The 12,481-nt window shown below is 42.3% G+C and overlaps 1 protein-coding gene across 2 annotated transcripts in view; it reads right to left on the reverse strand.

Annotated features, from left to right (window-relative positions):
- The window catches only part of sgsm1a (small G protein signaling modulator 1a), a 32,351-nt gene that overhangs the window by 14,402 nt on the left and 5,468 nt on the right, over positions 1 to 12,481 (reverse strand). For both annotated transcript variants that reach the window (XM_019862741.1, XM_019862740.1), the window contains exons 3-9: positions 8,961 to 9,036; positions 3,316 to 3,478; positions 3,067 to 3,219; positions 2,901 to 2,968; positions 1,255 to 1,400; positions 954 to 1,091; positions 362 to 486 (exon numbers count right to left, since the gene is read on the reverse strand). In XM_019862741.1, the coding sequence (XP_019718300.1) occupies positions 362 to 486; positions 954 to 1,091; positions 1,255 to 1,400; positions 2,901 to 2,968; positions 3,067 to 3,219; positions 3,316 to 3,478; positions 8,961 to 9,036 (869 nt within the window). The remainder of the gene's footprint in view (positions 1 to 361; positions 487 to 953; positions 1,092 to 1,254; positions 1,401 to 2,900; positions 2,969 to 3,066; positions 3,220 to 3,315; positions 3,479 to 8,960; positions 9,037 to 12,481) is intronic.

Genomic DNA, 12,481 nt, shown 5'->3' on the forward strand with positions numbered 1-12,481 from the left:
CACCCACACACACACACACACACACACACACACACACACACACACACACTAACAGAGGAATATTACATTACTGGTTGGTCTGACAGTGTCTGAGTCAATAAACCACCTGCAGGCTGCCTGTCTGCTGAAAATAAGCCTAATTAGATGAGCTGTGCATACACAGTCTGTGAGACACAATTGCACACACAATGCACATGCACGCACGCACACACACGCAAACACACACACACACGCAAACACACACGCACGCGCACATTGTATCATTCAGAAACAAAGGCGTGTTTAAGTGTTTTGCTAAAAGCAGCGTAATCTTGCATCCTGGCGTTATTTTGCCCACAAAGACACGCCATCGCATCATCACCTTCGTTCATAGTCCAAATCGCCAACAGAGCCGTTCATAAGTTGATTGGGTGTCCACTTCAGTGTCATGAGGTCGGCCGTCTGATGAAGGGAGAGATAACCCGGGATAGCCTCCATGTCGTCCCTCTGCAACAAGCCATGAGGACAGATGGTTTCATCCCAGGCATAATGGAACAGACAATGAAGGACTTACTTTGTTGAGTTTTGACTTAAAAGCATAGTCGGTATAGCAGGGGTGGGCAAACCTTTCTGCTCAAGGACGACATTTGATTTACAAATTGGACAGATGGGGCAGGTTTATAAAAACAAAAAAAAAAAAAACATAGCAACAGAGCAGGCTATGCTTTGCCCACATCTGATGTGTTGGTTGGTTCAAGCATTCATGAAATGAAAGAAAACATTGCTCCGTGTTCAAATAATTTTTCTAAATAAATAATAATAACCGAATGACTAACATTGTTATTAGTATTTTTTGGTGGTTGTAGTTTGCACTTGCGTAGAGCTGTGCAGGTTAATAAAAGTCCTTCCAATATTATGAGAACCTGACTTGGCTTGTGTTGTTCATCGATTGAGTTTCTTCATTCAACACTTACCGGCTGAACGAGCACATTGTTTTTGCCAAACAGCAGTGTGGCCCTGTTGTTTTGATGCAGTGACTCCACGTAGTCGCGCGCCGATGGCGAGGGTGAGGGGCGCTCGTCCATGCTGCTGCTGGAGTGACGCTTCTGGATCTGAAATGTAACAAATTCAAAAGAGTGGCAGTGCTTAAAAAAAAGACACACTACGTCAAGTGTAAATGTTTATTGTAATGTTTTGTTTTGACACATACCGACTTGCAAAGATTCATTTGAATCCTGCCACATTCGCACAAGCTGCGCCCGATTCCTTACTTACACACAATGCAGGCCTCTTGGTGGGCGAGTCCTGCCTGCAGTAACCACTGTGGATGCGATGCCTTTGCACCAACTCGTCAGCCGAGGGATCGGTCCAGAAGTGGTCGGCCGTCTTCATCTTCGTATACTCCAAAGCACAAGGTCCCACTATCACGGGGGGGGGAATATATTTACATCAGCTGTAAAATCATGTACATGCTCAAATACATCACAAATATGATGTGCTATAAACATTGAATGCCAATACTCTGCATTGCAAATTATCATGCAAATGATCATTTTTTTCCAGATTTTCCTAACTAGCAAATGACAGTCATCATAATTGAAGTTATAGAATTTAATATCTACCATTATCATTTGATAGGATGGAATTTGAATGATTTTCTACAAAGCTTCAAATGCCCTGTCCCGAGTTGCAGCGCGCAATAAGGTTTCAAAACATTTTATAGGTTGGAAAGAAGTGAAAATAGTCATCTGCTGGAGTTGCAGCATCAGCATCAAAGCCTATCGAAAACGTCTTAACAGATGGAGTTAGATAACCGGTATAACATAGGAGTGCTTGTTTTGACAGCGTGCCACCTCCAGATTCACAATTCTTGCATCCATTGAACTTGTGGGTTTTTTGCCTTTTTCCGCTTGAATTTCTTTGTAGGATGTCAGAATAGCTTCCCAGAGCTGCCGCTTGGATGTCAACCTCCGCCCACCCTTATAGATCTTTTGCTACTGCCTCCTCCCTCACAGATCTTTTTGCCTGGGGATGTTCCAAAGGTTCTCAACAGGATTTAGTTCAGGGAAGGACGGGCTCCATCCCATGAGTTTTTCTCCCTTTCTGCTCCTAGCAGCCGATGAGGCATGATAATGAGCTATTCCTTGCAGCATGAGATGGCGCAGCTTCATGCATGAAGATGATTTTGTGATGAGAGGCACACTTTTTCTTTTGTTCAGAAACTTGACAGAAGTCATTTTCACACCCTCAGCGCTGCCACATCTTCGCTGACATCGTAGCCTTTTTTGGGAAACGGTGGCCAGTTTCATGCGGCAAGGAATACCTCCCCTCTCACTGACCCTACATGATTGGATTCTATCATTTGCATCGACCATTACAAACGACGAGGTTCCCACTTCAGTGTAGGCCGAACGATCATCCGGCGTGTTTACAGAGCGATCCTGTGACGTTTGCTTGCTTCAGTGCACGAGAAGAAGCGAGAGTCGTGGCAGGACAACTCGTGAATGTTCTCTCGCAGCTCTCCACCACGGCACCTTACATCAATAAACATACACTAGCCTACTGTGAAATGAAAACCTCTCTGACAGTCCCAATCAAAACAGGGCGTTTTTATCATGATTACGTTGAAAGGCATTTTTTTTTTCATCCATCTCCTGCATTAGAATTCATCAGATTCTTTATCAATAACCATGGCTACTAAGTAAGCACCAATCTGATTCCATGTGAAATTAAACTCGTCGCTGTGATTCACAGAAACACATTTAGGCTTCAGTGGAGGTGCAATTAACACCACAGGAAAGCTTTTAGTCGGAATTTCGCCGCTAAGACCACTGATATCCCGCATTTTGATGAATGAATGAACCAAATACACGTTTGTTAGAAAACGCCAGTAAGAGCTTGCTAATAAAGTCGCAAATTACCCAGCAGAGAAGCAAGGATAGGTCCGTCTACAGGGTCCATTAGAACAGCCTCTTTCTCATAATATTTACTGGAAGACAGATAAATGGGTCAGATAGGAGACAGATAGGAGACAGAGAGCCTTCCTGCACAATCCGCAGGCACGACATTTTATACTGTGTAAAGCACCTGCTGTTTTCCGCCAGGAAGAGGACAATCTTGTCCAGCACCTTCTCGAAAAGAGCTGTCCGAATCCAGAGGTTCTTCATGGCCTTTGGAGTGAGGCTGGGAAGCCGAGGCATTCGCCGCAGACTGTCCTGGCTTTGCAAACTTTGGCTTCGTCTGCAAGTAGACATCAGAAAGTCGCAGAGAAATAATGACGTGTCCGGAAGCGACAGAGAATCGTTGTCTGCTGTCCGCTCCACGTTATTCGCTCACTTAGTTTCTATAATCTGCTCCAGCGCCTGGGCCTTCTTGCACAGCTCCTCGGCCGGGGGAAAGCTCTTGCCCACCTTCATGAACAGGGCGGCTATTTTGTTGCTTCGAAGAAAACCAGCCGCTCGACGTTTCAACCCGTGCAAAACACATGCCTCCACCGCAGCTGTTTGAGTACAAAAGGTTGGGGGGGAAAAAAAAACCAAAAAAACGCATGTCATAAAATCCGCAGATTAATGCAAATGTGTGTTTTTTTTTTTTAATATTCATGATACAACAAACAATCAATACATTATTCATAAAATAAGAAATGGTCTTATACTATTTTGTTTTCTCTTGTTAAACAGCACAATAAACTCACCAAGACCGGGGTACCGGTGGCCATAAAAACTCTACACTCCTGTTCAAATGGATTGGATTGGATTGGATAAACTTTATTGTCAAATGTACTGTATGTGTAACATACAGCACAGATGAAATTTCTTCCCTCTCAACATAAAACAAGAGGAGCCGCTGCGGGTGTCCGCGCAGCTATTTGTGATGAAACAAAAACAAAAACAAAAAACCACGGTAAATAATTTCAAGACATTTTCCACAATTAATGTGACCTAAAACCTGTACAAATCAACAGATTTTTTAAAGAATCTTTTCGAGAGGTCACGACAAAACGATGAAATGCATTTGGTTGAACACGTGCACACACGAACCAATCACCTTCAAATCACATGCTGGATCAAAAGTACTGTTTCTTCGTCGCAGAAATACTCAAAAGTACAACGAACACTTGAACAATCACCACAATGAGCAGAAAAGCCGATTGCCCTCTCCTTGAAGGCCTACATGCAGGCAGCACCTGAGGCTGTGTTGACATTTGAGCCCTCTTTAGGACTAATCCTGGGCCTCTGTTCACATGGGGTCACATGGAAGACCGTGGTTGCCGTGGCAACCCCTGTTGATAGCGAGATCGGAGATAGAGCTTCGGAAGAGCTCACATGGAGGGAGGGAGGGAGGGAGGGAGCGGCAGCCGAGCCTCATCAGCATCATAATCTGTGTTTTCATCATCCAGACTCCTTCAAACATAGCGTCTCATCTCCTGCATCCTGCCGCTCGGTAAATGGGAACCGGACTCTTTTGCTGTCACCGCCGAAACCACTTTCACGGTGGCGCCAAGCGAGGTGTAACTTCAGCGCTGCCAATGAAACTGCTCGTTTTCCAAAAAACAAAACAAAACAAAACAAAACAGTACCGCACGGACAAGCCTGCATCTTCCTTGATTTGTTTGACTCACTGTTTCCTTTTGATGCTGTTCACCAAAACCATTTCAACCGGCAAGACGTCTCACAAAGTGTGATAGTTTGCAAAAATCGACCGAGTCATCATGGATGCTGATTGTCCGTGGAAAAACAACAAAAACATGCGTGTACAATACATTTAGCCAAGTATAGAGGGGGAGGGATCTAAAAAGCCTACATGTTTGTGATGTTAAAAAAAGAGACCAAGATAAATGACTTCAAAGCTTTTTCCATTATTAAATTGAACTGAGAATAATGTGGTTGCAAGAGTGTGCACACTCTATCACTGGGACGTGGCTGCGTTCAGAATAATATTCAAATTCATGTTAAATGAGAGTCAGCACACCAATTAAAGTGCCTCTGCACCAGATACATTTCGGATGACGCGGTGGGCTTTTCCTGACATTTAATTGCTTAGTTGCACATGCATGAGTGTTTAGTGCGAACGCAGCCTGCTCTTTCGAACTGTTCGTAATTTCCTTTGCCTTGACTATAAGATCCCCGTTTCCGCTGAAGAAAAACAGCCCCGAAGCAGGACATTGTCACCACCGTGCTTCACACGGGTAGATGAGGCCTCATAAAACGCTGCAGCACATTAGGCAAACTGCTTTGATACTGTATTGGCACGGTGTCGGTGCTGTGTCAATCTGTCGCTAAAGAGGACACCTGCTGGATCTTACATCAAAGCAGTGCAGACAGTCGATATACAATATTGTTAAGTTATGTTTGTATTGTATCTTATTTTGTATTATTTCTGTTTTGATCCAAGCGTAAAATATCTTTGAAATATAAGGTCAAGAAATAATGTGAACATGTGTCTCTGTTAATATCTGTTCATAAAAATAGTCCCATACATGAAACACATGTCAATATTATTTTAGTATGCATATTCATTCATTCACTTGGGGATTGAACACACGCTGTCAACTTCGATACGTGGGGCGAAATGTCCCGCAGCCTCATGAACCCTTTCATGCACCCTGTAACCTGATAAGATGATAAGCTGTCCACTGTAGTAACCCTGAAAGGGTCAAAGTGACTTGCACCCTGTAGAAAGCACGGAAAGTGAAAGGAAAAATACTTATTTGTCGATAAGAGATGAAAATGGTTCCACAAGGTGACTCCTTTCTTCTTCTTTTGGGGAAAAATAGAGCTTCAAAAGATGTGTGATTTATTAATCAGAGATGCACTTCCTGAGAAAGTTCGGCGCCTCCGTACCCAGTAGCAATTGAGCGATACATATTAGTCATGCGTCATTTTCCTCCAAATGATATGCGCGCGGACATGGAGGTTTCATTCTCCTTAACTCGACACGTGCGCCGACATGTCAATGCGCATGAACAATCACTACTTTCCTGTAATGTGTTCTTTGGTGAAGAGCAGTGTGTCTTTGTGCCAAACATATCTTTTGGAATTATGGTCCAAAAAGTTCAACCTTGGTTTAATGGGACCACATAACATATTTTCCCTCACTTGTGTTTGAGAGATTCAGTGTATGGTCCAATGACATCAAGAAATGAAAGGAAGGAATGACGAACGGTTCAAAATAGCAGTCAGTGTTAATACAAAACCTTCAGACTTCTCATATATAGGAGAGAAAAAATTAAAAGCCCACTAGAACAGCTATTTGGGTTAATCAGAGGTAGTCTAAATGGTGGCAGGTGTGCATCAACTCACGTGTTTGACGGTAATTTGTGAATTCTGAACACAGCTCCATCCCAGTTAGAAGAGGCTGTGCACACTTGTGCAGCCACATTTTCTCAGTTTATTTATTTTCAACTCTCTTGGGAACATTAAAAATATATAAGACTGAGTTGGACGAGTGAGAGGTCACATTAATGATGGAAAAAAAAGTCACAAAACCCTGGCATTTTTAGCAGGGGCGTGTCGACTTTTTATATTCACTGTATGTTCTGATAGAAATCGACAGTCTGTAGATCCTCGATACAATGGCCCTAAATAATTCAAATGAGGGCCATTAAACACCAGTCACATCATTTGTTTTCACGCCACACTATCTTCATTGCGTCTCAGCGGTTCTGACTTTCTATGGCAGCTCATCAAAGAAGCCACGATGTTGAAGGCTAATTGCTCCCTGGAGAGTCGGCTGAGCTCGTCTCCCCTCCTCCATTTGCTCAATTCGAGTCTACACGGACCACAACCCAAAGAGGGTGGTAACAAGAGCCACGGCGAGATGGCGCGAGAGGGGGAGGATGCGAGGAGGAAGGTGCCTGACAACAAAACAGAGCATGGAGAGGGTCCATTAAGATAAATGACGGTCGGAAGAAAACACTCTCCTCCGACTGACCGGCCTGGCTTTTAAAAGATTCAAAGGATAATGTTTATACTGACAGCAAAGGAACTCCACGACACTCTCCCATGAATACGCTATTAAACACAAACCCGACAACATTAAATATTAAACACACTGAAGCGTTGTGTAAACGGAGACGTTCAATCATATTTTAATAAAATCTGTGGAGTGCGCGACACCGTATTTCTATAACTTTTCACTCGCTAAACTGTGAAACGGGATTTTGGAAGAATGTGCAACATCATTTAGCTACACTGAAGTTCATTTCCTCATAGGATGTGAAATGCGAAAATTCTAATACACCATGCTCTCTCGCATTCACAAACACACACACACACACACACACACACACACACACACACACACACACACACACACACACACACACACACACAAAAAAAGCACTGAAGATTTGATATGTGCATTCTCTTTTTTGATAACAATTTGCAACAAAACCGTTTGTCCTTCAAGCAATTTGATCTCATTTGCTCTCAGTCCTCCAGTGCTTTTTCCTCCAGGCGCTAACATGCTCATTGATGTGGAATAAGGATTAAATTGAATTAAATGTCACGGTGACCGCAGGTTGAGACAGTTGTAACTGTTCTGACATCTGTTGGGGAATCTGACAAATTAAGTTTTACCATCATCATCATGCAACCGGAAGTCATGTCAGAAATTATTATCATGATTTTAATTTTGTGTTTATGTTGAACCCTTTTACTATCATACAAATATCAAATCAGTCAGTACAAACAGATGAAGTGAACTCCACAAATAAATCTTGTTTTGTCTGAGCCACACAGCTGACAAAGTGTGGCTTGCACGTGGGCAGTGTGTTTCTCACACACTAAAATAATATCAGTCTTCACTAGCACCAATTGCTGAAAAAAAAAAAAAGAACTTCAAATGCCACTGGCTTCACACTAACACCATTTCTAAAACGATGTGTTAATGGACACGTTTATATGAAGCAACTCTCCTAAAAATGTCAAATTAATGAATAAACAATTTGTGTAACCATTCACTTGACTCATGTAGACTATTATTGACAGAAACTTTCCAGTAAGTTTTGCAGTCTCTAAAAGAGACTCACAAATAGGGAGACCTGCTATCAAAAGTACTTTTCTTGTGTTTTTTTTAATTGTTAATAGTATTTACTAGTATTACTTTATATTTGGTTCTATGCGGTATAAATATGTACATTTTTATTAGACTACTGTTAACAGATGCTAAGAAGACAAGTGGAAAATGTGCCATTACAAATCCATCTACTGGTATATTGTCTCAGCAAAATAGATTTTGTCAGGAGCCAGTACAGCAAGTTCTTTTGACAGGAACCACTTGACCTACGAGTGCGCGGTAATCTCTGAGGTAATTAATAATATTAATTAAGGGCCGGTTCCATTTTGGATGGAGGAGTCTTGGGAGTGTTTATTGTGCCTTGTTAAAAAAAAGAAAAGAAAAAGTTGATCACGACAGAGCCATGGCCATATTGGAGAAAGCGCCACAAAAAAAAAAAAAAAAAAAATCACATCACTGTAACATTACCGGGTGCTACTTTCATCTCCTATTCTAGTACCCTTGATAGTTGACTTTTATTACTTTGGAACATTCCTGTAACTCTCGGGCCCCTTCATGATTCATATCGGGTGCTTTTGGGTAGACTAATTATTTTTATGACCATTATTCCCTCTGGAGAAAAACTGACATCGACTGGCATACCGGAACAAATTGTGCGTGACTTGCACTGAATTAATAAACGGGCTGCCATACAGCTCATGCTAATTATGCTAGCACACTCTTAGCTGTAATATGTGTTATTTCTTTCCGTTATCTTTCATACAATCTATCTTGAACAAGAAGCAAAGTCCCGCACCCTCTTGAGGTGTTACAAATGTAATGATACATTTCAATCAAATTTAATTTTGTGAGCAGTATAGTCAGGAGACACAGGGAATGGCTTTTCTGTTGCGGGAGTTGTTCACAGTGCACATTGCCGAAATAAGCATAGGTGTGATCCGGCGTTGTGTTTGCTTACTCACCACAAAGGGAAACAATATGGCTGCTGTCTTCATGAACAAATTTCCTGGTGACCGCTTCCTCCATAATCTGCTTCACCTGTCAATGACAGAGCAGATGCTGCATGACTCACTCATTAATATGCCACAGCTGCACGCGCAGAGTCTCTAAACGGATTGTTGAATGAGCGAGAAATAAATATATTACAGAATAATCTGAAGGGTATCCCGAAAAAAAAAAATGAAGGTAGACAAATGGGGCACTGTTGTTGACAAATCAAAGGGAATAAAAATGGAGTGGGATGAGTGCTAAGTGGCTGAATGAGTCACCATCTCTCACCGAGGAATCGAAGTGTGACATTTGGAAATAAAAGGGGGATTTTGTTTGGCATTGACACGTTTTTATTCTACGTCGATCCCCTTTTCTATCTTGGGCGGGAGCAATTGATTGTGTTGCATTAAAGACATATTTTCATGCTAGGAAAAAAATAATAAAATAAAAATAAACAACAAGGTCAGATACGCACGCTCTGAAGGTAACACTCGCAATTGGTCGTCATGGGGATCTTAAGCCATCCCTGCGTTCCTGACAACAGCTAAGGAACACTAGTTAAGAAGACCGAATAAATCAATCGCCATGGCGAAGTCCTACTGCACGGGCCGAGCGCCACTCCGCAGTCATCGTGGCCGTGCACATCTAGAATTTCCTGTCGAAACGAGTCTGTCCACGTCTGACCCACACTGCACTGGCCAGTTCACATTTTAGACTCACATGTGTCCAAAGACGGATAAATACGGATTGCGGCTAATTTTACATTCAGTTTTAGTTGCGTGACGCTTTTTGGAGAAATCGAAGTCATTTGCATACTTTACAAAGCCAAATTCAAATATCACGTTTATTGTACATGTTTGTTGTATCATCTCAGAGCAAAATACGCTGCTTAAGTTACCCCCACGGGCGCTCGCAAATCACCGCTGCTGGAGTGTGACGCTCGAGAGCACAACTAAACCTGTCAGTGAGAAGTTTTGAGAAATGTGTCGATGAGAAGAAAATATGAAAGATCCCCTTGTTGGACAGTTGCATTTTACATGAGAAGAATTATATTCAAGGATGAAAGAAAGCTTTTGAATCTCAATAGACCTTCTATTTGATGATTTGACTTTCATTCCAAGATTTGACTCAAGTAAATATCTGTTACATATTTTATAGAAAATCGTAGAAGCAGAAAAAAATGCAGCTAGGCTAATTCAAGCAGAGCTCTGTTTGGCACATTCTCCGGGCAAAATTATTCTGCTCATTCTGGCACTTGGGAGTTTTTCCCATGGCTTATCAACTGATGAAAACTGACGTAAGCTGTGCAGTCTAGTGTATCTGATCATTATGCATTTTTTTTAAGGGCATACATCGCTTTAGCTATGGAAAGCAACTGTGAGTTTGAACCGTCCTGACAGCTACGAAGGCCTGTGGCTTCATGGCGTCTGAGGCCATCTTCAAATGCGGCCTTCGTAGGAGACCCTTTGAGGTTGGCCATAGATGGAGGTGCCGCTCCTACAGATTTTCTGTCAAAGAGGCACACAACGGCTTATGATCTTTTTCAACTTCCAAGGGTCGATAACTCAGACTTTAAGGCCCAAAGTTCTAACAAGCCATTGCAATGTTTGATGCTGATACCAGCTAACGGTCAATTAAGTTATTTTTATTCAGATGGTATCAGCGAAGTCGTCAAGTCACCATCAAGCCTTATTGACAGCCAATCCGGGTGACGAAGGACAAGCCATATAAGTTTGCGTGTCAATATTGCTGAATTAATTCAGCTTTGTTTATACATGTGGTGGACTGTATGTCTCTTTAGCGCATTCAAGTTGACGCTCTGATTTCTTACGACTGACTATGTTACGAGGCAAATATGCTTCATGTGAAAAGGTTGTGTAGGGCAGTCTTTCCTTTTACCCCTTCCTGTTTGGATTTTTTTTCTGTCTGAGAAATCATTTTTTATGGTTTAATGATGAAAACACTTTTTCTACATGTTCATCACTAAGCACAATCTAATGACATTATTTTATTATAAACAAAGCAATGCACACTTTTCTTCATGGAAAAAATAGCTCCACTCTTCTCCAGAGTGGCATAGTCACCAAGCTAGCAGCAATATTTGTTGATCATATTAGCCGGTAATGGATGTGACAGATACATTTGTCCGAGCACCTTTCCAGTTTTAAAGTGCCTGCTCTTTTCTTAATAGCCTCCATTCATAATAGCCTCTTTTCCAGATAGATAGTTGTGATAAACTATTTTGTAAAATGAACACTCTTTACTTCACTCTTTATGACCGCGTTATTTTGAAAATATTTTTTTTTTAATGGAAAACAAAATGGAACTAAACATTTTACCCATGAAAGACTTTCTATAAAACAGAAGTCACATTCGGATGAATGACACCTATATCCTCAGCATCGACATCTATTATTCCTGCTTCAACACACACATCAACACACATGTTCATAATTAATTCACCAGCCTGATGAGATCCCATGACTTTTGGCAGCTGTCATTTTTATTTCTCATCTGTCTTATCTGGGTTAGTGATCAGGTCTCAGATGTATTCCTTCGGCAAAGTGTCCAAGCACAGACAGCCTGCGGGTTGCTATGGCGACGACACGTGTTACGCAGTACCGTTCTGCCGGGGACCATACGTCAATGACATTCATTCATCTGTGGGAGCCACGAAATGAAAGCAGTACCTCAAATGATAATCTCAGTGGAGGTGGAGCTAAGTGGTGTCAACGATGTGTGCTCATTTGATATTGCAGTGAATCAATCTAGAAAATATGGAGCTGTTATAACTGCAACTAAAATGTCACCGTCATGCATCGGTTTCTATTTGCAGCCAACTTCCCAGAGACAGCAATGTATGTTTTCACTTCGAGGCAGCCCCTGTGGACAAAACGGGATGGTCATGAGACAATGCAGTGGGATGTGATAGACAAATTAGGACATGCTGTGATTGCCGTGGATGCCCAGCGAGATTGTGGGTCTAAACATTTGCCATGGCAGTTATGGTGCAAATGAGAAAGCTAGTCGATCGCAGTCAAACGGGGTGCCCGCAACTAAACCTGACAGTAGGTCACAGGGCGTATTAAGACTTTCAGGCAGGCTCTAGTGGGACGGGAAACCTTCCCGTGCATCTCACACTTCTCCGGAGCCGGGCCCGGAAAGGGAGCTTCATTGGATTTTGCTCTAAAGTTGCCTGGTGTCCACATTTCATCTATATAAAGCCTTGATGAAACGTGACAAACGTGAGTGACTTCATCAGATTATGACAGGATGAGAGGGCCCGCACTGGCATCTGTGGTCAACTTTTCAGCCGATGGGACTCAGCGGGGCCCCTCCAACCACTGACCGTCACGGGTGCCATGGTTGACTGTAAGCAGAAGCAGCAAGACTTGAATGCGAAAAAAAAAAAAAAAAAAAAATGGGCAAAATCCCACACTCTACATTTGGGGCAAACGGAGCTGCCATGACTGCCGGGAAAAACGGGTAACCG

Source organism: Hippocampus comes, unplaced genomic scaffold, assembly GCF_001891065.2.
Source record: "Hippocampus comes isolate QL1 unplaced genomic scaffold, H_comes_QL1_v1.1 scaffold147, whole genome shotgun sequence".
In the NCBI taxonomy this organism is placed as follows: domain Eukaryota; kingdom Metazoa; phylum Chordata; class Actinopteri; order Syngnathiformes; family Syngnathidae; genus Hippocampus; species Hippocampus comes.